Source organism: Hippoglossus hippoglossus, chromosome 24, assembly GCF_009819705.1.
Source record: "Hippoglossus hippoglossus isolate fHipHip1 chromosome 24, fHipHip1.pri, whole genome shotgun sequence".
NCBI lineage: Eukaryota > Metazoa > Chordata > Actinopteri > Pleuronectiformes > Pleuronectidae > Hippoglossus > Hippoglossus hippoglossus.
In genome coordinates, this window is record NC_047174.1 from 3,751,353 (window position 1) to 3,777,771 (window position 26,419).

General features: G+C 43.9%; 2 protein-coding genes across 2 annotated transcripts in view; one reads left to right on the forward strand and one right to left on the reverse strand.

Moving 5' to 3' along the window:
• Positions 1-15,273, forward strand: part of LOC117758812 (nesprin-1-like) — a 64,665-nt gene extending 49,392 nt beyond the window's left edge. Inside the window, exons 88-105 of the mRNA XM_034580778.1 lie at positions 389-544; positions 3,092-3,253; positions 4,372-4,538; positions 7,476-7,638; positions 7,965-8,155; positions 8,589-8,739; positions 9,231-9,413; positions 9,972-10,109; positions 10,444-10,635; positions 11,338-11,638; positions 12,717-12,853; positions 12,941-13,067; positions 13,201-13,403; positions 13,489-13,665; positions 14,031-14,159; positions 14,258-14,449; positions 14,600-14,685; positions 14,826-15,273. Of these exons, the coding sequence (XP_034436669.1) occupies positions 389-544; positions 3,092-3,253; positions 4,372-4,538; positions 7,476-7,638; positions 7,965-8,155; positions 8,589-8,739; positions 9,231-9,413; positions 9,972-10,109; positions 10,444-10,635; positions 11,338-11,638; positions 12,717-12,853; positions 12,941-13,067; positions 13,201-13,403; positions 13,489-13,665; positions 14,031-14,159; positions 14,258-14,449; positions 14,600-14,685; positions 14,826-15,039 (3,069 nt within the window). The 3' untranslated portion in view covers positions 15,040-15,273. The remainder of the gene's footprint in view (positions 1-388; positions 545-3,091; positions 3,254-4,371; positions 4,539-7,475; positions 7,639-7,964; positions 8,156-8,588; positions 8,740-9,230; positions 9,414-9,971; positions 10,110-10,443; positions 10,636-11,337; positions 11,639-12,716; positions 12,854-12,940; positions 13,068-13,200; positions 13,404-13,488; positions 13,666-14,030; positions 14,160-14,257; positions 14,450-14,599; positions 14,686-14,825) is intronic.
• Positions 15,274-15,918: 645 nt separating this feature from the next.
• Positions 15,919-26,209, reverse strand: esr2a (estrogen receptor 2a). Its single transcript, XM_034580554.1, has 8 exons — positions 25,665-26,209; positions 25,027-25,193; positions 24,028-24,144; positions 22,995-23,306; positions 22,003-22,141; positions 19,868-20,001; positions 18,552-18,735; positions 15,919-18,438 (listed from the first exon to the last, which is right to left on the reverse strand). Exons 1-8 carry the CDS (start codon positions 26,072-26,074, stop codon positions 18,201-18,203), a joined length of 1,701 nt encoding a protein of 566 aa, XP_034436445.1. The 5' UTR covers positions 26,075-26,209; the 3' UTR covers positions 15,919-18,200.
• Positions 26,210-26,419: the final 210 nt, after the last annotated feature.

Below are 26,419 nucleotides of genomic sequence, written 5' to 3' on the forward strand. Positions count from 1 at the left end.
TCATAATAATTGAACATTAACACATAACAATGTCACAAAAGTCCCAACAACCACATTCATCAGCATGAATCTGGAGGAAAATCTAACTGGTCAGAGTCTGAAAACTGGCAAAAGTTTCCCCACCCCTCAGCTCCATCAGTAGCTACCCCCCCGTCCCATCAGAGTGGCTCTGAGTTTGCCCCCCTTTCCCTTATTTAATACCCCCATGCTTTCACTCCCCTCCCCCTTTCTACCCCTCTTACCCTCCCCCTGTCCCGTCCACAGCCCTTTAATCTGGACGGTCAGAGCGAATGCGAGCAAGAAAAAGGTAGAGAAGCGTGGACGCACAGCTTGTGCATGGCTGTGTGACCGGGCGTTGAAGTGTGTGTCTGTGTGTTATGTTATGCAGGAGACAGAGCTCTCTCTGCAGCGTTTGACCAGTGGATTGAGAGAACTGGGAACCATGAAGACAGACCTGTCCCAGTACATCACGGCCGGTGACTCCACTCTGCTGGAGCAGCAGCTGGAACAACTCCACGGTCAATGGGAAGAGCTTTGTATGAAGGTGAGAGATGAAAGATACCGATGTGTTATATATATATATATATGAGAGAGAGAGAGAGAGAGAGAGAGAGAGAGAGAGAGAGAGAGAGAGAGAGAGAGAGAGATATGCAATGAAACGAGAAGGTGAGAAATCGGAGGTGGTGCAGGTGGAGTTTTGGAGATGGAGGGAGAGAAGGAGGGAAAAAGTTGCTACCAGCGGTTTACTTGGCAGTGACCAGCAGCACAAAGCCTGTGCACCACACACACACACACACACACACACACACACACACACACACACACACACACACACACACGCTCATTTGTCTGAGAAAAGAACCAGCATGTGCAGGTTCAAGGAGGGAAAAAACTCTTTTAGCTCTATTGTTAAAACATGAGCAACTCGCCTCCCTGCAGCTCAAATCAAATTCTCTTCACATATCCACTGCAAACATTTAACTGCTTCTGCTCTTATGATTACAAAAACACAAGAAGCCAATTGCAGTTCATTTCAACCATTTCTAAGGTGAAACTCAGCCTCAGTGTGTACGTAAGTAATCACATGAAACATTACAGGCACTTCCTTCTGTATATAAGCAGCTCCACTTCCTACACAGGCTCAAATTCCTACAGTTAAGACCTTTGGCTTAAACATAAACGCTCCGTTGTTCTCGAGAATCCGACGGTTATGACGACCTCGGGTCATTTTTTTCACCAGTTATCGGGGCTGTGGGATAATTTGCACTTGTTGCTAATTGGGTCCCCGGCTCTGCCCGGCCGCCTCCACCTTCCTCTCACTTGGCAGCAGCTACTGGGATTCACAGATGCAGGAGTGGCTGCCAGCATGTCCAGTCACTGGGTTTACTTTACATATTTGTAGTTTTGTATGTGGTGCTATCTTTATTACACGTCAGTTCTTCTTAAGTTTGCTCTAAAACAAACTTTAAAAAGTTTTGATTTCCTGTAATAGAAGTTTCTTGCAGTCACTTTGCGTTATTAACACCAAATGCCGAACTTATCCACATGTTTTTATTGTTTTTATTAAATTAAAGTGGTACAAAATTGAACTTTCAAACATTTTAGACAAAGTTTTTTAATAACTGAAAAAGAAAGAAACGCAAATTCCTGCTGTTTGATCACATATACGATTTTTCAGCCCTCGTCTGCCCTGACATGGCCGGGGGGGCACTGGTCTGAGTGTCCTGTGCACAGCTAACAGGTTGTAGGTGGGGGGAAGCCACTGGAATGGGTCCCAGCAGATGGCCTGGCCGGTCTAAAGGGATTCAGGGGGACGGGCTCCATTGTTCCCGGGGAAGCACAAAGTCCTCACGGGGTGACAGCCGCTCACAATGCTCCCTGGATCCTCCCAAAAAAGGGCCCCAGTCGTGTCAGAACATTACAACCAACAGCGGGGCTCATTTAAATCAAATAAATGCCACGAACAGTAAAATATAGCCGGTTCAAACGTGCCCCCCCCTCCCCCCCCTGGCTAATGGGGTGTTTTCAGTGCATTAAGCTGTCATTAGGAAAATGGACTTTGTTCATTTTTATCAAAGATCCAGACTCTCGTGGGGATTTTTCCTCAATTCACATGATTACGGATTCTGATGGAGATTAAATGCTCCTGCTGGTTCAGTGTAGTGAGAGGAAACACTGAGTATTCAGTCAGTTTTTACAGTATTTGTTTCATCTCTACACTGTAATAACGTGTGTTTTTTTTATACCTTCTCATTTATCATATGCAGCCATGCTCCCAGTCTACAAAATGCTTTGTTGTGTCCGATTTGGGTCACAGTGTTTCCTGGACACAAACCAGCAAGTATCATAACAGATAACCCTCTTTCACACTGGACTGAAATTCGTCAAAGTCTCTGGCTCCGCTGCTCCGAACTCTTTTGTTCCGTGTTAAACACTGAAGACCTTTTACCTCCAAGTTGTTCCCAGCGCGTCCGTCGTAAATCCGGCAGAGAAAGTTCCCCGACTGTTGTAATTGAGAAACATTTGTTGAGCTGTTGTAAAGACCCATCACTTTTTACGGTTTGTTTGAGCACTATAAATTGTGTTCGGTGCTCGTTGTGGACTCTGAACCAGATCCATTGTTTGTACTCGCATGATGCTGCTGGGAGTGGAAAACCAGAGGTGATGGACAACCTCAGCTTCCAGTTGTACAGCATCATAGTTCAATACCTTTCAATTCAATGCCTTTATTTTAAGTATTATTATCTTCTATGACACTGGTTGGTTTAATTATTTTTGACGATGCTGTAGAAAATACATATTAATCTTTATTTAAAATCTACTACACCCTTCAGATAAAGGTCCCACCTGCTCTCTGATTGGATTAGATTCAGGTCTGAAAACAGGGTCAGAATTCACACTTGTAAACTCACTGTTACTTACAGTGTTCAATTTCTCATGTAGTAACTATTTTACAGGTTCACAGAATTTGATTTACACATAACCATCACGTTACAAGCTCAGAATCTTATATATGAACCCAGAATAATCTGCGTTCTAATGATTCATTCGTATTTTTCTTTGTCTTGTTTTTCTGCCTCGATTTCTCCAGGTTTCGTTGCACAAGCAAGAAATCGCAGACCGCCTGAACGCCTGGACCATCTTCAACGACAAGAGCAAAGACTTCTGCGACTGGCTGACTCAGATGGAGAACAAGCTTGTTTGCCACAACAGCGACCTGAGCATCGAGGAGATGGTGGAGAAGCTGAAGAAGGTACGAGATCTACAAAGCATTCAAATCTTCTGTATTTAATAATCAGGCTTTTTTAGAACAGAACAAACAAACGTCCCTCTCTGACTCTCTGACAAATTATCCTATGAAAAGATTATTTCTCAGTATTTTCTAAGGATGTTGAGTGACGTACTTTTTGAATTTAGTTTTTGGGAAATAAGGATTCAAATCTTTCAAATACTACAGCTGAATTATTTCTTATATTACAGCTCTAATATCACTGGTATGTATAACACAGTCTGTAAATCTTACCATCCACCCCTGACTTAGAGGATAACACTAATGATTAAAATCCATACATGAGCAACATTATGCATTATGCTGTACATGACAGCTGGTGGCCTGGAATGGAATGGCTGCGTCCTCTTTGTTCACGCACTACAGTCGTCCTCTCCGTGACTGGGAGTCTTTTGTACCTTCCTGTGTCACCGTGTCTGCGCTCATCTCGTAGACAAGACGATAATCGGGTTGAACATTATAGGAATCAGTGGTTTGTGCTGCCAGAGGAGATGAGAGAATTAGATTAGCACGTGATGGAGTAGATTAATCGTAGAGTTGATAATAAAACATGCAGTTTATCAATGTAATGCTTTAATGTCGCCTACTCCATCTGAAGTTTACACATTAAACAGGGACTAAATAATTGACTCATCCATTTCAGTATAAAACAGAAATAAAAACCAGAATCCCTAGAACCCAAACGTTAGACTTGATCTCTTCATTGAGCTGAATGTGGAACTTCTGGGTGAGAACAGACTGTTCCTGGGCAAAACAACAAATGTTTGACGGTTGAACATGTTGGATACTGAGAAGTAGAAATGTGAAAATAGAATCCAACCATGTTAAGATGAAACAGATGAGACTAAGACTAAAAATAAAATACTTATTTCTCATCTTTTTGGCCAAAATGATGATAAAACATGCAGATTACTTCTTTAATGCTTCATGTGATGGATTTGAAGTTTACACGTTATACAGAATTAAACCATATTACAAAATAACAGATGAAACTCATCCACTTCAGTGCAAACACAAATACATACATGAATTAGTTTTTTCCTGACGACATGATGCACGATTCTCTCACCATGTGTCCACAGGACTGCATGGAGGAGATCAACCTGTTCAGTGAGAATAAGAGCCACCTGAAGCAGCTGGGGGAGCAGCTGCTGTTAGCCAGCGACGAGGCCAAGCAGACCCAGGTCCACGGCTCCCTGCACGAGGTCAACCAGCGCTGGCACAACCTCTTCCACCACATCGAAGCCAGGTGAGAGCGACCGAAGGCTTCTCTTGTGTTTGTTTTCATTAAGCACTTTAGTGAAGGGCTTTTCAGAGACAAATAGGTAAAAAGGTGGTTACAGTAAAAATTCAAGCGTGCAAAGCAAATTACGTGAAGCCGCTCGGCATTAAAAAGCATCCGGACCGATGGCCTGTAATTAAACAACAGCTCTGAAACCATCCACCTGCTGTCGTGTATCCCTGCAGCTGTCAGGACTACATGGCCTCTAATGTACAGACCGTAGAGGTTAAACCCCCGGGATGATCAACAGTTACTGCCCCCCCCCCCCCTCAGACAGATGGACAGTCCTGTGGACGAGCAGGAGATGCAGACCTCGCTCTGAACCCTCCACACCCGGTCTGTCCCCACCAGCATTAAGTAAAAAACAGAGATGTGCTTAGGTCTCAGACAAGCACCATATGTCCCCATGTCCGCACCGACCCCCCCTTCCTCCAGTCTGTCAGAGTGGGATGATGTGAGCGAGGGGCGGGCCGGCTGGTGAGGGAGGGGGGGGATCTGTCGGCATGCATTAATCACCAGTTCTCAAAGTGGGGTCCATGTGCAGGATTCACGGGCCTTGATCCCATGCAGGATAAACAGGGAGCAGTGGTGCCCTGAACTCATGATGGAGAACTGTTCTGCGATTACTCTGGTCTGTAGGAAATAAGCAGGTCACAATTTTTCTCGGTGTATTCGACAAGACGGCAACACAACCAACTTCAATCTCTCCGTGTTGCCTGCAGAACAATCGCAGCTAGAAACTGGAATTACTCATGAGCCAGGAAAACATAAACCTTAGTGTTAAAGTACAACTAAATAATGGAAAGTGGAGCTTTAAATCTCCCTGATGTAAAAACTTAAACCTAATAAACTAGCTATAAGTTTTATTTTATAGCCTTTTATAGCTTATTTTGCCTGAAAGCACAGTAGCCCTTTAAATTCCATTAAATTAGTGTTATAGATTGAAACTACAACAGTACAAGGCTCCAGTAACATCACAACAATATGTATTGTATAATGTACGCAGCCAAAATACTGTAACCACGTCATCACAGTGACGAGAGTTAAACCTTATTGCGTGAGTAACTCGGAGCCCCCCCGCGGCCAGCTGCACTTTAACGTTGTCGTCCATCCGTATATCCTCACTTATCCTCCCTCTCTTTTTCGGCTCCGCTCTCTCTCTCTCCCTCCTTTTTCCTTCGGCCCGGACCCCTGACGTGGTTTTGTCTCTTTGTTCGGCCTCCGCGTGAAGCTGCTGGCCTTTGTTCGGCTGTCGGAGGTAGAGAGGGAGTGAAAGGGAGGAAGAGAGAATGTAGCCGAGGAGGATGGTGGATTCTGCAGAGGGTTTTCTGGACAGAATTTACAGTGACTGTGTTATATCTTAATTACATGGGGACACATGAACTACACACACGTTGTATATTATTATATATATGACTGCTGTGGGATTACTATCATCTGGATTGTCTCACTAGTATTGCAACACCAGAGTTTTTGTAAAACTACCAACACTTACACACCTTTCCTTCTTTTTCTTTAATAGAAAATCAGTTTTTAATCATTTCTTCTCCGTACATGATTGTTTTAAGTCTTAAGACAGGCAGCCATATACTGTATGTAACTGAATCTACACTAAACGTTGTCGATACCAAATTTGGATATGAAAAATATCCTCTTTCATAAGAAATCCAAATGTGCAAATGTTGTGCAGACATTCGTGCTCTCACCAGGATGAATCCTATTCGTTTTGTTAATCCCCGACTTTTTCTGTAGCACCATCATCCGGTTTAAATTTGTATTTGTCCAATACTTTTATTGGTTTATAATAATTCACGCTAGCACAGGAAACTATGAATTTGACAACCTGTTTAACACACAGCATGGTAGCACCATTGTTTTGAGTAGACATGACGTCAGCATTTATCTCAAAGTACATGAACACAAACGTCATAATCTTGCTCCGAAAACTCGAGGACATTAATTAATATGACAAGTATTGTACCTGTTAAAGTTCTGAACCTGATCTCACAGGAGCAGATCTTAAAGCGTCCTCACTCGTGCGCACACCCTCTTATCAGAGGACGCTCTCTTCATCCTGCCCCCGACACTCACAGCTGTTTTCAGAGCGTTTTTTATTCTGGTTGGCGAGCGTCTCCTCTGAGCTGTGACGGCCTCGGCTGGACCTCGACAGCAGAGGAAGGATCAACCGAGGGAAATTAACTCAAACTCCCAAATGGGGCACGCTTTCAGAGGCCTTTAAGCCTCTGAAGAGAGCTTTTATTGTCCCGGGCGTTGCTATGACACCTGTGTGTGTGTGTGTGTGTGTGTGTGTGTGTGTGTGCGTGTGCGTGCGCGCTCACAAGGAGGTCAGTTTCCATGGAGACTTTAGAAGTGCTAGTTGTAAGATACCTGAGAGAGTAGCAGGTTTGTGAAAAGCGAAAGGTTTTTAGTTTCTGTCTCGTTCTTTAGTCTTTACATCTTTGTTTTCCTCGTGTTTTTTAAATAGATCTTTGTGTCTCGCTCTGACTTGTCTTTGCTTTTAATTCGGTTATTTTATCCTTTTCTTATTTCTCTTCTTTCTTTCCTTCCTTCTTCCTCTCTCTCCTTTTATTTATACCTTTTCTCCATCTTCATTCTCTCTTTCTTTCTTTCCTCCATTTCCTTTCTTTCGGTCTTTCTCTCTCTCTGGTTCACTCTGTTTCTTTCTTTCTCACAGAGTGCTCAAGAAAAAACTCCTTAAAATGTCTTCATCATTTTTTCCTTAACACTTAATCCTTAATCCAATAGACAAACATTAAAAAGAGGTTGGATCTTGGTGAATATGCAGCGATGTTTCTCACAGTCCTGATTATAAACTCGAATATGGATCAGTAAGTCATTTAGTCCATACATCAGTGTCTTCATGTGCGGTCGTGTGTTTCTCAGGGTGAAGAAGCTCAGGGAGACGCTGGTGACGGTGCAGCAGCTGGACAAGAACATGAGCAACCTGCGCTCCTGGTTGACGAGAATCGAGGCCGAACTCTCCCGACCAATCACCTACAGCGTCTGTCAGCATCAGGAGATCCAGAGGAGGCTGGCCGAGCAGCAGGTAGACGGACGGACACCAATCCACTGCTGTCAATGGCAATGTCACTGTTTTAGTTCCCTTCTTTCTTTTTCATTTATTTCTGCATTTTTAATTTGACTAGTTCTTTTTCTTTGTCCTCCCACTGTTTGTTTTCCTGGTTGTCCCTCACTCCCTCTCACTCTTTGTCCCAGTTTGTGATTAATAATTTACGTCCCCCCTTTGTTTAACTTTGGGAGTGGTGGTCTCCTGCAGCGACACACTCCACCGTCCTCTGCCTGTGCTCCGATGTTTAATACATGACGTCTGTGGCATGGACCAACACAATGTCTGTCCATGTGTGTGTCCAGGAGCTGCAGAGGGACATCGAGCAGCACACGGAGGGCGTAGCGTCGGTGCTCAGCCTGTGCGATGTTCTGCTGCTGGACGAAGATGCCGCTGGCGCCACCGAGGCGGAGAGCGACTCCCTGCAGGAGACCAGCCGCAGCCTGGACCAGCGCTGGAGGACCATCTGTGCCATGGCCCTGGACAGGAGGCTCAGGTAGGAGCACCCTGAAGTCTGCATCTGTTCGAAGACGGAAGAACTTTACTCCTGGGATCTTTGTCTTGTCTTCTCCTGTTGCTGATATGATATATGGACATGATTCTTGCACGTGTTGGAAAAACTGGTCCATCAAGTCATTTGAGAACAGGAGGTGGCAAAACAGTCTCGACACATAATCAGATTTAGAAGCTGTTCTGAAAATTGATGCTGTTCAAATTTCCATTTTGCATTTGGTGCTACAATTAGGAATTTTGGTCCATTTTGCAGCTTTCAATTCTCAGAAATCTGCCGAATAAGTTTTTTTCATATCAAGGTAAAGTTTGAATGTTCAAAACAAGACGAGAAATGAATTTACTGTTTTATGAGAATAGCTGAACGCTGCAGAGTCACAGAAACCGTCCGCTTCATCCAGTTCGATGTGTCCTTGTAGGATCGAGGAGACCTGGAGGCTTTGGTGCAAGTTCCTCGACGACTACTCTCGCTTTGAGGATTGGCTGAAGATGGCCGAGCGCACGGCCGCCAGCCCCAACTCTGCAGGCGTCCTTTACACCGTCGCCAAAGAGGAGCTCAAGAAGTTCGAGGTCAGTTGGGAGATCAGCGAAAAGGAAAAGTCTCCAAGTCGCTTTGTTTAGTTGCTTGTTTCTCAAAGTGAAATAATCTCATTTGACTTAATTCATGACTTTTGACTTGACAGATTGAAGGGTGTTTGTCTTTTTATAAATGTAATTGATTCAAGACACAGCTTCACTCTGACCAGTCAGTTTTTTTATATGGAATAATCTCCTGATTAATATTTATTCATTTTGTATATAAATGTCTGATAACAGTCCAGTTTGACGTATTTAAATGATTTCTTTTATCCAATCCTGAAGATCTAGATTAAATTTCATTGAAAACCAGCAAATATTAAAATTCTTGAAGCTGTAAATAGAAGTTTTTGCCCTTTTTTGGTCAGAAATTCCTTAAATAAAGTATTTATAGTTTAACTTATGCCTCAATATTTTCTCTGATCCATTGAGAATTCATCTGTGTGTTTACAAAGAGTTCCTGGTTTCCCCCCTGTTTGTTTTAGGGTTTCCAGAGGCAGGTTCACGAGCGACTCACTCAACTGGAAATCGTCAACAACCAGTACCGGCGTCTGGCCCGGGAGAACCGCACCGACCGGGCCAGCCAGCTCAAGGTCATGGTGCACGAGGGCAACCGGCGCTGGGACACGCTGTACCGCCGAGTGGCTGCCGTCCTCCGCAGGCTCAAGGTAGAGAACAGGCGGCGCCGTGAATCACCGCTGTTTGAAATGCATGAGATGGATAATGTGATTGGTTCGAGGAGAGTGAGTCATCACCGCTCACTTCCTGTTGATTATCTCTCTTCTACACCTGCACTTGTGTCGGAAAAAACACCATCAGGTTGTGAATTAGTGTCGTATCCGGTATTCACATATATATTTACAGCATAAAGGTATTTTTTATCTGCTATATCTAATTAATGAGCACATGAGTTTTCCATTTTAACATTGTTTAGGTGTAAAATTATCCCGTTAGATACCTGAGAACAGTTTGAATTAATAATTGTGTCACCGGTAATGAGATAAAAGGCCAAGTGGTGATTTAATAACACATAAAAACACATAATTTAATATTTCTTATATTTGTATTGTTGCAAGAGCTGTATTTTAAAGATAAATCTCAGTTATTGTGCATCGTCCTCGACACCAGCTTCATCTAGACGTTTTCCCCAGAGACTAATGAGTTGCTCACTTCCTCCACTCCAATACAAATGAATAAAACATAGATGTCCCTCGTCTCTCTCTCAGCACTTCACCAGCCAGAGGGAGGACTTCGAGGGCACCAGGGAGAGCATGCTGGTGTGGCTGACCGAGCTCGACCTGCAGCTCACCAACGTGGAGCACTTTTCAGAGAGTGACGTCCATCACAAGATACAGCAGCTCAATGTGAGGACGCGTGTTTTGACACAAACTGCGAGTCGTGCTCACTGTGCAAGAAAATCTCCCCCTCGCTTCATTTCCTGGACAAACTCGTTTCTTTATAAGCATGACTTCATTTTGGAGGAGACTTTCTCCTCTTGCAGTTTTTCTAATAGATTAAAGATGTGAGCTCAAACACTGATTGTCATTTCTGGCGTCAATTTTAAACTGTGTGTCACTTTTCAGCCAGCTTCTCTTCCAGCTCATTTGCTGTTACAGATGCTACTTAAGGCTGTGCTTAGTTTATTGTGAAACACTCTCCTCATGTTCCTGACTCTGCTCTCTATGCTCCCACAACCAGAGTTTCCAGAAGGAGATCACGCTGAACACTGAGCGCATCGACGGGCTGATCGTGTTTGGAGAGGGTCTGATCCAGAAGAGCTCGCCACAGGATGCGGCGCTGATAGAGGACGAGCTGGAGGAGCTGCACGCGTACTGCCAGGAGGTTTTCAGCAGGCTGGTCCGCTTCCACCAGCGCCTCAGCCAGCCCCCGGTGAGCTGGAGCACTCGCACCGACGCACGTCCTTGTCACGGAAAGTTCATTCACGCAGATTTTTGAAAATCAGAAAAGCTCCCTGTTGCTTTTTCTTCTTTCGATGTCCACACATCACAAACTCGTGCAGTATTCTGAGCTTGCTCTGCAGATTCAGGGACCGACAGATGTTTGGGATAATGCACCGTCCCATTTCAACTTTCACTTAATCCTAATGCTGATGTGACCTTCATACAAACTTAATATCACATTGTAATCTGAAGTGATCCCTTTCAAGTGAAAATCACTGACATGTCCTCACTTTGGGATTTTAAAAAAATAGACGCAAATCAGATTTTCATCAGAAACTCCAATGAAAAGAAAATCACAGAATTACACATCGTTCCACTGTCAAAAAAACTGATTCACAAAGTAGTTTAACAGCAAAACAACACAATAAAGTAAAGGTTTTTGTGCAGCTGTTGCTCAGAAGGTACAGCAGGACGTCCACTAACCAGAAGGTCACTGGTTCAATCCTCCTCCAGTCTGCATGACAAAGTGCCCTTGGGCCAGACACTTGTCCCCCAAATTGACGACTTTTCCAACACACTAGAAAAACGAAATTTTCCAATCCAAGGTGCCCAGATGATAAACGTTTGGTGACCTCGTGTAAGCGTCTGACAGTTCACACCCGGCTGAATACGTGTTGTGTCTCTGCTCTAGATAATCAAAGAAGAACCTGAACTCTCTGGCAGCACCTTCTACTTGGAGTCCAGCTTGGAGCTGATTGGTCGGCCGTGGCTCGGACGCAGCCTCGGAAGCCTCCCGGCCACGCCCACCCACCTCCTGGCCTCCGCGCTGGAGCGTTCGGGGCGTGAGACGCCGGTGAGCGTGGACTCCCTCCCTCTGGAGTGGGACCACACCGGGGACGTGGGAGGTTCGTCGTCGCAGGAGGATGATGATGATGAGGAGGAGGAAGAGGAGGAACATAAAGAGGAGGGAGTTTACTTCAGCGCTCTGTCAGGTACATGTAGATTGTTATTTAATTTCTGAGAGCAAACAGTGATTTGCTGTTGGAGTTTTAGACATAAAACAAGAGCCTTCTCCCCGAGGGGGGAGTCGACCGAGAGCCAGAGGGAGGATGTTTAAAACCCCGGACGCTCGACTGACTTCCTCCCTGAGTGGGCACGAAAAAACTAAAATAAATCCCCCTCACTCTGCATGATGAATCCACTCAGAGATCTTCAAGGTGACATTCATTTCCTGTAGAGAAACTCTTTTTTGCTTATGTTTCCCTGCAAAATAGGAACTCCATCCCCTGCACATTCATAGTGACCGATGAAAATAAAACATTTAATTAAATGAACAACGAAGTGGCAGCATTCTTCAGGTTTTCTTGGAAACTGTATTTTGCGACCGTGACCTTTTAATCAGCTGAATTTGTATTTTGCCACACATACAGATTTGCATTTGCACGTTTCTGCTCCTGTGGTTAACACCTGCAAGTGTCTTCCGGTCACATCTGTTCGTCTCTGTCGTTCTTCATGAACTTTCCTCCTCCACCAACTTCCTCTCTGTTATCTGCATGTTTTTTTACTCCCTGCTCCTCCATTCATTTTAGAACCATCTAACTATTCACCTGATTCTCTTCACTGAGCAAAAAGCTGCTTTCCTCGTTTGAACCCTGGTTTTCTGCTGGAGTTTGCTCTGCCAGGATCTCGGTGGTGGTTTCATGTGAAATACAGCGTTGAGTTAACAACCACCACGCAGATAACTAGATAAGTTCTGCAATTTCCTGAGGGCGGCTGATTGATGCTCAGGGTTTTTGGATGAATTTCAGTCAACTTTCAGAAACCTGATAATCATCTGCAGGTTTTCCAGCAGTGAATCGTGCATCATCTTGCACATGCAAGACGGAACATCGACATCAAAGGAGTCATTTGTTCATCTTATCATCTCGTAGAAACTGGTTTTAACCTTCTGTGTGTGTTACCTTCGCTGCGTTTGTCTGTTAGTTAGCAGGATTACACAAAAACTACCAGACGGATTAACAAGCAGAGGATGCTGTACAATGGTATTCACTCTGTTTGTTTGTGTCTCAGTTCCCAGCAGGTCTATGGTCGTACACCAGTCTCCAGTATGGGGAGCACGAGCAGACACAGAAACACAGACTCTCCAGCTGCACCCGGACACTGAGGCTGCACCCCCCCTCACCAGCACGCCTGTAAAGCGGGGCTTTGTAAGTTTTTTTTAAAAAGATGGTTCATCTAACTGTCAGAATGTGAAAGTCGGTTCGCTGTGCTCACAGAGTTTGTCGTGTCCGCAGCTCGGCCTCATGTCTCAGTGCAGCGGCAGCATCGAGGACATCAAGAGAGTCTCGCTGCTCCTGGATGACGAGGAGCAGCCGGAGGAGCTCGGCCTGACAGGACTGACCGCCTCCGACAAACAGTCAGGTGAGAGGAAGTCAATGTTTTAAACCACAACACAAGAAATGATCCAGTTGCAGAAAGGCACATGAAGACTCTGGTTTAACGGCTCAGGACACGTGGTTTCTCGTAACATTAATTTGTTTTTGTGCTGGTTCAGGTGTGATTGAACGCTGGGAGCTGCTCCAGGCTCGGTCCAGAAGCGATCGGCAGGCCGGCTCTCAGGAGCCTCAACAGCTCACGTCTGACCTCGACGACCTCACTTCCTGGTTAGACAACACCATCCCAGAGCTGGACCGCCTCCAGCTCTCCAAGTCGACGGCGAGCATTGCCGACATGGAAGCCAGAGCCAGAGAACTGAAGGTGAACTTCTCTCCACCAAACACAAACGATTTTAACGAGTGTCCTCAATCTGTTTTTTTACATGTTCGTGTATTTTCTCTTGCAGGAGATGCAGCGGATGTTCGCTCACTACAAGTCCATCATGCTCTCTGTCAACCTGCGAGCTCAGGAAGCTCCAGAGCTTCAGCCGAGGCTGGTGGACATGAACAGAGACTGGAGCAGAGTGAGTACAGCTCTGCAGCAGTGGGACAGCGGACTGAAGGAGACTCTGATGCGCTGCCAGGTGAGAGGAAATATACAACATCCTGTGGTGCTTTAATACAGGAGTGACTTTCTTTTTACTTGAAGCATTAAAGAGAGCAGAGTTCTCAATATTTTAAACAGAGCTGCTGTGTGATATAACTTTTTATATATACTTAAAATACTTTTTATTACACACATGTTATTCATTTAGCCTCGTAAAACTTCTAATCCATCAAAAGTAAAGCACAGAAATAATCTATTATTTAGCTGCAGTAGGAGTATTCCAACATTATATCATGATGTATATTATGTATTGTAATTTTCATTGATTTGGTCGTGGCGCTTATTCGATTTACAGCGAAACGCTCCACTTTACTAAATGACCTTTAACCTTTCTCCGTGCAGGAGTTCCATGAAACCCTCCACTCTCTGTTGCTGTGGCTGGCCCACGCTGAGAGCAGACGCTACACGGTGGACATCAGTCACCCAGACACATCCGTCCGAGCGCTGCAACAACACCACCACACGCTCACTGTGAGGGGACGCTTGTCTTATCGACTCCTAATAATCTATCGACCGTCTTATCCAGGTGTGAAATGCTTTAACATCCGTGTTGTGTGTGTGGTGTGCAGGATCTGCAGGAGGAGCTGCGGGGCCGACGGAGCCAGCAGGCCTCGCTCCAGGCTCTGTGGTCTCAGCTCCAGCCCGAGGACGGCGGCGAGGAGAGCGACGAGGCCCAGGAGAAGCTGCACGTCACGGGCAGCAAGCTGAAGCTGCTCCTGAGGGACGTGGACCAGGATCTGAGCGTCTTACAGCAGCGACTGGTAAAAGTCCAGGATACTCAGGCCCCCCCCTTAAAGTTTGAAACGCTCCCTTCAGTTTTCACCAACAGAGAATTTACCCCGTAACATTTATCTGGTGTTTTTGTTTCATCTTTCATTTTATGTGATATTTGTTTCTTGTTTCTAATCCAGAACAGTGAATCTGCGTCAGACAGTCAAGGCCAAAGTGTCTCAGCAGAGGAGGCGGCCCATTCAGAGAAAGACTCCTCCCCTCAGAGGTGTGAGACGTCACCTTCTGTTAAAGCAGCACTGTGTCTGTTCAAGGCCGTTTCAGAATGGAGTTACTGTACAAGTCTTTGTTAACATGTCACGCAGCTCTGTTAAAAGCGAATGAATCCCTGTTTCTTGTGTCGTTCAGAGAAAGGAGGGAGTCGTCGTCGTCGCCTCCTCGCTCCTTCTTCTACCGGGTCCTCCGCGCCGCCTTTCCCCTCCACGTGCTCCTGCTGCTGCTCCTGCTGCTCCCCTGTCTGATCCCGCTCACCGAGGGCGACTCCAGCTGCAGCGTCACCAACAACTTCGCCCGCTCCTTCTACCCCATGTTGCATTACACCAACGGGCCCCCGCCCACCTGATACCGGTGTGACTGGAGGGAAACCACAGAGACACTGAGCCACGTGACCAAAGTGTCTAAATTAATATAAAGTCAAACCTATTATCCCCAAATTCTATTTTAAGGTTGTTTGAAATAATTGAATAATAGTTTGTTTTATTTATTTCAGGAACAAAACCCATTAAAAACCCAACATGTGGACATAGATTATATTTTAAGTTACAAGATGCAAAGATCTGGAAACCATCCAGCAAACCAGGATGTTAGAATCTAAACATTGCATCTGATTCTCACTGAACAAACCATTGTTTTGCTTTTCAATTATTCTAAAAACGTACATATAAGAAGTTAATATTCATATATCACGGCTATCATGCTCTGAACTGTTCCTTGTTTTTTTCAACTTTCATTTTGTCTCCAAACAAATAATGTATTTTTTAAGACTTTAAAGTTTCTGGTTGAGTTTGATTATTAAATTACAGCAGTTTTATACATATATATATATTTTTAGATGCTATTTGTGTTGTAGATTGTGAGCAGATATTTCCAAGCCACTGTAGATTGAGCAGGACGATGTTTATGTACATAATGTAATAATATAATTCATATTTATAACATCAAAAGGTGGATTTATGCTCCTGAGTTTCTGGTAATAAACACAGTTTGTAAATCTCTTCATCAAAGCAGTTTTTGTTTTTATTCAGATTTAAAAAATTGTGATTAGGCCTTTAAAAATTATTCAACTTTCATTTTTCAAGTCTTCTGACCCCAAAATATTCATTTTACTGCAAATGTACGACCAAAAACAAAGTTGTTCCCATTTTTAAATCTACAGATCGATTAATAATAATTGCAGCTCCAATAAATACTAATGACAAAGTGAAAGAAAACATGATAAAAGTGAGGACTTCATTTTTTTTTAATGGCATTTATAAACCACAATTCAATGTGCCACAGTCGCATCTGTACAATATTTTTTGCTTTATTTCGTGGTGTAAACCAGGATGAGTTTTATGACTAAATATTAAAAAAAAAAAAAACGTACAACAAGAATAACTGAATTAAAACTGACAGCAACTCAAAACACTGACATTATTCCATTAGTGATGATTCGTAAGTTAACATATGAAGATATTTGATAATTGACACACACAAAAAAAACGAGTCCTTTCATTTACAATTACTTTGTTAACATATTCATTATTAAAAGTTTCCATTAGAAATGAAGCAGGTGTGAGATTCTTTTTGGATTATGAAGAACACGAAGTTAGAGCCTGACGGATAAAATTGGGCAATTAAAAAAAAAAAAAAAATGCCTATAAGAGCTTTTCACAAACGTATTGACTTTTATTTTACAAAATAAACAAAGTCAAAAACCTAATTTTATTTTCCACTTCCTATAATTCGTGTGTTTTTTTTTTTTTTCCACTTTCAGTTATTTATTATGACGTTTGTGGTTAAACTGTAAAATATCAAGCCTCAATTACGAATTAAGGACAATTGTATTTTTATCTTTATAGTTCAAAAGCTCCATATCAGTCAGGCTCTACTGTAAGAACATGTTCACAGTGATGATGGAGAAGCAGACAGAGCAGCTGAAGTGGTGCAGACGTTTTAAAATCTGTCGAACTAGCTTTAATCTGACGGCGGATGTGATTGTCGAAGCTGCATCGAGACAAAGATACAAAAATAATCTTTTCTTTAGCTTCAAGTCCGTCTCGACATGTATATGCAGTGCAAAGTTGAGTTAAGAGCAACGGTGGTTATGATTCATCACGGGAAAAAAACAAAAGTACGACGTCTGAAGCGGGACGATGAAGCCGGGACCGAACGGTGACAAATATCCGAGAGTTAGCTCCCTCTAGTGGTCAACTGAAGGTTTGCTGTGACAGAAATGTCTTGATAGCAAGTCAACTGTCTCGGCTTCAGATTTAGATCATTTGTGTGGTTTTTGTAAAGTTAGTTTCTGACTGAAACTGAAAAAAACAAAGTAATTTATTTTCGATTTTGAAAGTTTTCCGTTCGTTAGCTAAAATCGCCAAAGCTAGCTTTGTTTTCCAATCTCTGCACAGTAGTGATCAGTAAAGGATCTGACTACTTCTTCCGAAAGTCACAACAACACAAAATAACCGACTGAGGCAGCAGTACTTCCACGACTCCTGTGTTCTGCGAATGGGGCCTGGTGGTGGTGGTGAACAAAGCGATAAAGCGGCGGTTTATTGGTTAAACAAAAAAGTTATAATAACAATAATAACAAAAAAACGTCTGAGCCTTTCAGTGGTTAAAAAACAACACTTTAGTTGACGTACTTTGACACTTTGTCGCTGAAACTTTGAATTGGATCCAAACCACAACTCTGGCTTAGTTTCACATGAATCATTTAGTTTGTGTTATTGTTCGTCATTAGTGACATGACCCCCCTCATTGGCCAGAACCAGAAAAAGGCACGTTAACTTCTGCATAGACTCAACACCAAAGGTAAAGTGACGCTGTAGCTCGACTTGATCTTCCTAGTAACGTAACTACACGACGCAGATCGCAAAACAAAGGAGTGGTCCACTTATTAGCATTAGCATTACTTCCTCGCATTCACCTCCCTTCGTTGGTCGTACACCTTCTCACATCTATTGACTCCGTCGCTAACGTCACACGCTCAGTTTCTCTGACGTAAATTAAGAAACTCAACACAAGTGGCATAGAAACTTCTTCGCCAGCTAGCGTTCTGTTTGTGCAACTGCAGAACGACACAAACAATGCAGAAGCGCTCACGATGGAGATTTCTCACATCAACCTTTAACTGGCACAACATCTGTCACCTTGAGTCAAGGGATCTGTTATTTTCTGAAAAATAAAATGTAATAATCAAAGTGTTACAAAGGCCTTTATTTCCTGCTCATACCTGATGTTATCATGTGGCTCGAGCTGTGATAACACCTCAGCATCTGCTACAGCCGTCTCCTCATGATGACACCGACGTCCTGCCTTTGCACAAGAAGCTGATCATTATCTGTAAAGTTTGTTCTTCTCCTCATTCCACTCTGGTTTTTCACTGTGCGACAAGTTTGGTCTTTCTTTTAAAGCTCAAACGAAGGATTTGAGAAGCTCACGAGACTCCACATCAGTCCTGTGGATGTATTTGTGCAAAGCAGTGAAACTTCATCCTGTGCGAGTTCCTCCATTTGTCTACTGGGCTTCACCTCCGTCTCCAGAGGGGCCGGGAGTCCAGGTGGTGGAGGAGCTGTTCCCAGAGGGGGGTCGAGCGGGAACCTCCCCCTGCTCCTTGAACTCCGGCTGGGGGACGGCTTGGCGCGGCAGGCGGGAGCTGTGCATGATGTGGGCGTCCAGCATCTCCAGCAACAAGTCGTACAAAGGCACCATGTTCTTCATCTTCATGCAGTGGAGGTGGTCCATGCCCTTGTTACTGCAGAGGAGAGGAAGAGAGAAGCTTCAGTCGTGATGTTGTGAGCAGAAGAAGAATTTGGATCAATAAACGCTTAATTCATTAATTAAATAATCTATTGGTTTGACTCTTACCTGACATGGCGGATGTGTGAGAGCAGCATGAGCAGGTGAGCGAGGCGCGTGTACTGCTGCCGGAAGGTGAGGCCAGTTTTAGCGATGGCCCACACCAGAGCGTCCGTGACGGCGTCCAGAAGAAGAAGCAACTTGGAGCGACTCTGCAGCTCCTCGCTGCCCTCGGACGAGCTGAGACACATGTCTGGAGACACAGGGACAGACAACTCACTGGGGTGTGGATCATTCATACAACAATGTAAATAACCAACTATAAACTAGACTCCAGCTTTTCTTTGTACTGCGTTTTTCATATCTGACTCATTTCATGATTTTAAATGCCTTACTTAGTATACAATGATATTTTTAGGAGGTTTTTGATGCCTTGCTATACGATGGTGAAAATAACGCAGACACGGAAATAAGTTAGAAACAGAGCAACCCCTGCCACGCTGGGATTCAAACCGGGAACCAACTTGAAGAGTGGTTTTAAGTTTTAAGTTCAATATACAACATCGGCCACCAGGGGTCTCTCAGTTAAAAGAATAACTAAAGACCCAGTTTGATGGGATCATGGGAGTTGGAGTCTTCACCACCGTCGCCGGTTAAAATCCACTTGACACGACTCAATATGCCGCAATTTAAAGAGTAACCAAAACCAAACGTCCGGTTACCTTGAATAAAATCTCGGATTCCTCTGGGTTTGAACTTTGTTGGAAACATTTTGGATAAGTTAAGTCCACAGGCAACCAAATGTATAAAGTTTCATCTTTAGCTTGTGTATAGACACAAAGCTTCAGTCAATAGGAGACCAAACAAAGTCAGGAGATTTTAATTTTAAAGGAATTTAGCATCAAATTTTCACATCTGAATATTTTCAGTTAAAGCTTTCATTCCTAGCAAGTACAAATACATCTAATAAAGAGATTTTTCTTCCTGTCAACACTGTGACAAGGTCAGATTCTCTTCTTTTCATCCTGTTGATCCATTATTGTTCAAACAGACAAAAGCTGTGATGGAGGCTCTGCTGCAAAAAACACATGACCCCTGCTCAATTAAAACCAAAACCTCAGTGAGACATTAGTGAGTCTCTGGTGTAAATGCTCAACAGGGAAACTCGGAGCTGTTACTGCAGCAGCTCAGCCAATGAGAGCAGAGACTCCCAACTACACCGTGTTCCCATTAGAGGGTTTCACTGGTACTGATTCACATTAATAGGATTACATGCTGGGACACGGATGACACATTCGACACAAACACACACACACGTACTGCAGGGCACACGGAGAGAACACAGGCTGACACGCAGGAGAGACAGTGTGTTCACGCTCACTCACTGGAGTTGAGGAGGATCATGGCCTTGAGGCAGACGTACTCCTCCCGCTGCAGCTTGAGCTCTCTCACTCTGGACGTGGCAGCGATGAGCATATCGAAGATCTCGGAGAAGCCCTGGACGCAGCTCCCCTCGTCTCTGCCGTACAAGGACGGACACGGACACACACACACACACACACACACACACACACACACACACACACACACACACACACACACACACACACACACACACACACACACACACACACACACACACACACACACACACACACACACGGTTACTCATCAACTCGCAGATTCTTACCTCGGCTCACCGGCCAAAGTTTGAAAGATGAAAAAAAAAATAACTAAATACTGCGTGGATCCAAAAGACAGAAAGGAAGCAGCACTTGTTTCACATTAGTAGAAAGGTTACTGACTTAATTCTGATTAAATTCAAAACTTTTTAAGACCATAATGAATGAAATTTAAGATCTATGTCAAGTACGAGTCCCAGAATCACGTACGCTTCCCAAAACTTGAAGATAAGGTAAAGTAGTCAAGGAGAGAATAACTTAGAATGTTGAGAAAGACCGAAAACACACGGAGACATTAGAAACATAATGAACAGAAGACAAACCAAAACTGATTTGAGTTAAGAATGTACTACTTTATGTACTTTAAGACTTTTTAAAGGTCTAAAATTTGCATGATTAAATTTTAGACTTTTTAAGACCAGGCGGAAAAACAAGTATCTTTGACCTTTGAATGAAAAGAAACAGTTTTCTAAAGTATTTCGACAAACTTGACTATTTAAAATATCTACTTTAACGTGAAAGAAAAATTCTTCCACTGTATTCATTCTATCGCTCTGAGGTGCAGATTAAGTTTATAAACTATGATGCATGGTTAAAAATTAAACTACCAAACAGTAGTTTCATGCCTCAGACAGGAGGCAGATGTAGAATAAGAACTTTTGGCAACACTTTATTATTCAAGTCTGTATTTTTCAAAAATAATTTCTAAAAGATTTCCTGAAACAAAACATTTATCTTCAAATCGAACACAATGTTCAACCAGTAAACTACAAGTAATTAAAGTATTAAAGTGAGGCTGTTACTGCTGCTTCTAACACGGCAAACACAGGGTTGTTTAAGAGATATGTTGCGATGATAAGTGAAACCACAAAGTAAATGTTGTTTTGCACTTTGCAAACCAGGGGGGGGGGTAGAGGGATAGAGGGAGATGGAGGGGGAGAGAGAGAGAGCGAGAGAGCGAGAGAGAGCAGGACTCTTGTTTCAGCTTTTGAAGAAGCTCATATCTGAAGAAATATGTCTCATACTTGATTTAAGATTACAGAGATTTACATTATACAGGTTGCATATCGTTAAAATTGTAATTTCACAGTTTTATAGAAACATCAAGATCATTTTTTTGTGTGTCTGTTTGGTTTATGAGCGTGAAACTCACAACAAAAGAGAGAATTGGCAACAATGAGGTTGGAAAAAATGTTCCTCTGGTTTTATTACTCAGACCAGAGTGTTCACAGTAAATACTGTGTATGACAGGTCTGGAGTCAGACTCTTCAACAGTAAAACTGTAGTTTTTTGTATTTGAAATAACAAAAGTTAACCTAACAAAAGTACAAATAAAGTTCACTGCTTGTGATCTGACAAAAGAAAAGTAATCAGACAGGAAAAGAAAGACGTGAGATGATCTCGTCTTGTTTTCCTGGTTTCATATAAAAGCAGCGAGGTGAGTCGAGACACGACTTCCTCCTTCATGTTTGAAGTAGTTTATTTCCACTGCAGCTGTGCTACTTCACTTTCAGTTGAACCTCAGTGGTTTTGAATCAATCTGGATAACTTCCTGTTGACCGAGGCAGCAACACTTCACGATTAATGATTATCTTGGTGGACGAACAATTTATTTTAGCAGATTTGGACAAAAACAAAATTTTCCGGACATCAGAGAGCAAACTTGAACACAAACGTAGCGTTTTACATTATCACATTGTCACTTTCTACATTTGTGCATCAACCATATGTTCTACAAATGCTCATAAATAATAAAAATGCTACTTTGCTACCTTTAAAAACGTTTAAACGTCTAATCTTTCCAATGATGTGGAGGAGTGAGATGTCGGCGGTGGTACCTGCTCAGGCTGAGGTCGGGGGAGAAGATGAGTTTCCCTGGATGGTCCACCGACCTCCACATCAGTCCCATCATCAGCACCTCCAGCCAGCAGCACTCCAGCAGGTGCACCTGGTCCAACAGGCCCAGCTCCACGAACCCTGAGCGAGGGACGACACGACATCGGTTAGAACAACACCGAGCCGCTGCACAACACAGGATGGGAGCAGGAATCCTTCATTTCACAGTAACGTGATTCATGAGTTTCCTCCAGTCTCTGATTAGACGGCAGCATGAGGTCAGGATGCGGAGGGGGAGGAAAACAGCAGCAGCACAAAGAGTGAAGGAAGAAAGATCGTTTAAAAATACCGTCAGTGACTTTACATGCGAGTTTACACACAGACATGAATAGAGCAGCACTCGGTTCATTGTACAACTTCAGTATTTCCCTCAGAGTTCAGTTTCTATTCAGCGGTTTCCTGTTTCCTGACAGTGAGAATATGAGATTCTTACTTTATTATATAACGAACCACAAGAGGGAAAATGGCTTAAGTCCCAGTCTGTCATTTGTCCAAACCTCGGTACTGTGCAGCCTGAATCAGTCGGTGAATCGAACAAACTGAGGCTCACTCTCATTACAGTGACGTCACAGCTCATCGTCCACCTCCTGCCTCAACACGGCTCCTGAGTGACGCTCACATACGAAACAAAGTCGAGACAATTACTGCGTCTGGTCAGGATCAAGCCGTTAACTCTGCTGCTCAGAGGACGGAGCCGTTCGGCAGAAATGTTCCCAGGACAAGAGCGGCATTAAAAAGACTAAGCATCATTAAAGTGTTCCATAAAAACAGGAAGAATCATCAGCTCGTGGTTATTTGTCTCCACAGACTCGTCAAGTATCAGTTGTCATGTCTCCGTCTCTGAGGAAAATATATATGTGGTGAAGACGCAGAAGGGAACAAAATTCAAAATGAAACATAATTCTATTTCATGCCCGAAGACCCCGACTAATACCTGGAATCTTCTTGGCCCAGGTGATCATGTGAACCAGCTCCTTGTCGGCCAGGTTGGTGAGCGACATCATGACGTTGGCCTCCGTCAGCGGCCCGCTCATGTCCCCCATGAGGTAGATGTCCGGCGGCTCCGCCTCCATTATCCGCTCGATCAGCTGCTCCGGGGTCAGCGCTGGAGGCTGCAGCTCGTTCATCAGCGTCACCACCACCGGTCCGGTCAAAGCCTTGGGTCCGTTGGCTTTGCCCTGTGACGACAGACGCGTCATTCGCCTCGTCTTGGGGTTCCTGTAGCTCCCGTGGTCCTTTCGCATCCCTGAGACAAAGACATCATCACAACTCTTGTCCTGGTGATTTCCTCTCTGGGAAATATCGCATTTTACTCTGATGCTTCTACTGTTTTAACCTCCGTCGGGACACGTTACGCTGTCGTCTGCGGCCTGAACATGGAAAACACACGATCAAATACTTTTAGTCCATTATCGTGTTTCAAATAAATGAACCAGACGGGATCATCAATCAGGCTTTGGGAGGCATCTTGTGGTTCCCACGTTAAAACGCTCAAGTCCTGATTTTATGAGGGAGTGAGTCACCACTCAGAGAGATTGTGTTTTGCGGTGGATATAAAAAGAGGAGAAATGCTGGAACCGCATGAGACTGAACAAACAACGGTTATCAAGCAGAAAGACGCCGTCGTTCAACTACGCAGCTGACCCAGCAACTAATTATCTTAATCTCTTTTTGGAGCAAACGTATATTCGGAGTCTCTGTTTTGCAGTTTTCTTAAAAACTCTCGTCTTCTCGGTGTGGAAAAACATTTTGAACATCATTTAAAGCTATAGTCGATTTTAATTAATCAAAAACTGCAAAGACACGATGTAAATATTGTGTGTAGCTGTGTAAATAGAGGAAATATTATCACACTGACGAGCCAAATGTCCGAATGTGTCAATAAAGGGGGGGGGGGGGGGGGGGGGGGGGGGGGGAGCAGAGAGAGAAAATGCAAATAAAGGAAAAGAGAATAAAAAGACACCGACCACACTTGGTCATCCCGACCTCGTAGCACTTCCGCAGGCGACAGGCCTGACAGCTCTTACGCCGGTTCTTGTCTATAGTGCACTGATTGGTCGCCGGGCAGATGTAGTCGTTGTGTCCTGAGACGACGAAGAAGAAGAGAGAAGAGACGAAGACGAAGAGGAAGAGGAGAAGAGCGAGAATCATTAAACACTTTGTTTGTAAAGGGCTTTTTAATACAAGAAACAAAGTGCTTTACAACAAACAATGTGAAGTTCACTAATAATAATAAAGATACAGATAATAAAAGTCATCGTAAGATAAAAGCTTTTTTTTTTAATAGGTTGAACTTTGACCTTCTGGATATAAAATGTCCTCATTAGCATGTTAGTGCTTAAAGTGACCTTTGACCACAAAATCTAATCAGGTGACTCGTGAGTTTGACTCAATATTTGTACCAGATGCAAAGCCCTGATAAATAACATCACATCTCTGAAACTAAGAGAAAAGCTGAATCTCTGCATTAAGACCCACAGACGGGCTCCTGGTGATTGAGCCCCGTCTCATTGTAGCAGCAGCACCTGCTAAAGGGCACCGGTGACAAACAGGAAACAACTAAATCTAAATCCTGGTTTGACTCATCGCAGCAGCCGGAGCTCCTCAGATTGAAGGACTTGTTTACTTTGTGTTTTTTAACTGCACAAGAAAACCCTGTACCAACACATCAGAGGAAATGGAAGCTGGGGAAGCATCAGAACCAGTAACCTTGTGTCCTTTAACCCGAGGTTACTGTCGTGCAACACTCTGCACTTTGAACCAAACTTCATGGAAATCCACCGGACAACAAACGCCCACCGCCTGGCGACACTAGAGGAAGAGTCATGGATTCTCAAAGTCGGTAAAATAATCTGGAGGTAAATGAATATCTCTAAGACTGTACGAGGCTCCATTCAATAGTTGAGACATTAAAAAAACTTAAAATGAGCTGAAACACCTAAAACAAACAGAAACTTGAATCTGACCTTGGATGCTCCTCTTGAAGAAGGCCTTACAGCCCTCACACGACCACACTCCGTAGTGGTAGCCCGAGGCGTAGTCGTGGCACACGGCGCAGTAGTGGAGGTCGGACTTGCCGCCCGACGACACCACGCTGTCCTCGCTCTCCTGGGAACGCCTCCTCACGCTCTTACTAACAGGTTAACAATGAGAGAGTAGGACGGAGAAAAGATGAATTAAAATGATTAAATGATTATGAAAATTAACCACAATTTCTTTGTATCTTGTGTAAAGTTTTGAGGTAAAATTGAAATCTTTCATGATGACTATTCTGCTTCTGAGTGATCACGGCTATATTAAAGAAATCTGGCTTTTAAAACTGTAAGTGAACAGTGACTAAGATGGAATGAGTTGGTGATAGACAATTGATTAATCAGTTAAAAGTTCAAAATGCCAAAGGTTTTCCATTTCCTACTTTTCAAATGTGATAATTTGCTGCTTTTAAACTATTATATCCATGTAACTTCAATAATATAATATCAAATATCAAATATAAAAGCTATAATACATGAGTAAAAAAAAGTTCCATGAAGATGTTTAAGGAGTTGCTTCTCTCACTTCCTGCAGTAAACAGCTCGTCACCCGGAGCAGTCAGTGTTTTTACCTGTTTGTCAGGACGCTGTCCCGCGGCGTCAGCTCCCCCCACGGACTCTGGATGGGCTGGCCGTGCTGGGGTCGACCCTGGGAGCGGTGCAGGGGCATGGGCGGCCCCATGTGGCCGTGGCCGGGCCAGAATAAAGACGGGCTGAGGGACTGGTGGACAGAGGGACATTCTGAGATGCTGGGAGCGGCGTAGCTGAAGATGGTCGGACTGTAGAAGGGGATGGTGGCGAAGTCGTGGCCCAGTTCCGCGTAAGGGGACGGGATGCAGATGGGCTGGCTGGCGTCGAGGGACAGACCGGGAGAGGACGAGCTGAGGATCGGAGACAGGACGCAGCTCCTCACTCGGCTGGAGTCGACTTCCTGGAGCTGCAGGAGCGGCTGGTCCCTCTCTGCGCAGGCGGAGGCCATCATGACTACAGACAGTCTGAGTATCAGCAGATTTACTCCATCACCAACAAACCACACGGAGCCAGGACACAGTCATTTTCCTTCTTCTTTCGTTCACTGTGGTGACGTCATCGTGAGAGAACTGACTCGTAGCTCTGAAATAAGCAGGAGCAGAATAACAACCAACTCCGGCAGATTAACGAACGCAGGCCGCTGTCATTTAACGTTTCTCATGTGCTCACATGGCGCAAATCCTCAGATTTATGTCTGGAACCAGGCGAGTGCCAGAGTCTGCTCAGTGTGTCAGCAACACAACGCCGATACCGACTCTGAGGCAGGAGTTGAGCTTGTGAAACAATCCAGGAGAGA

Bases quoted from the DNA above. Each gene is read 5' to 3' on its own strand.
- esr2a (XM_034580554.1), bottom strand. From the start codon at position 26,074: ATGATGGCCTCCGCCTGCGCAGAGAGGGACCAGCCGCTCCTGCAGCTC. The intron at 25,194-25,664 runs GTAAAAACACTG...TTAACCTGTTAG, and splicing joins GACAGCGTCCTGACAAACAG to TAAGAGCGTGAGGAGGCGTT. The intron at 20,002-22,002 runs GTACCACCGCCG...CTTGTACGGCAG, and splicing joins CCCGACCTCAGCCTGAGCAG to AGACGAGGGGAGCTGCGTCC.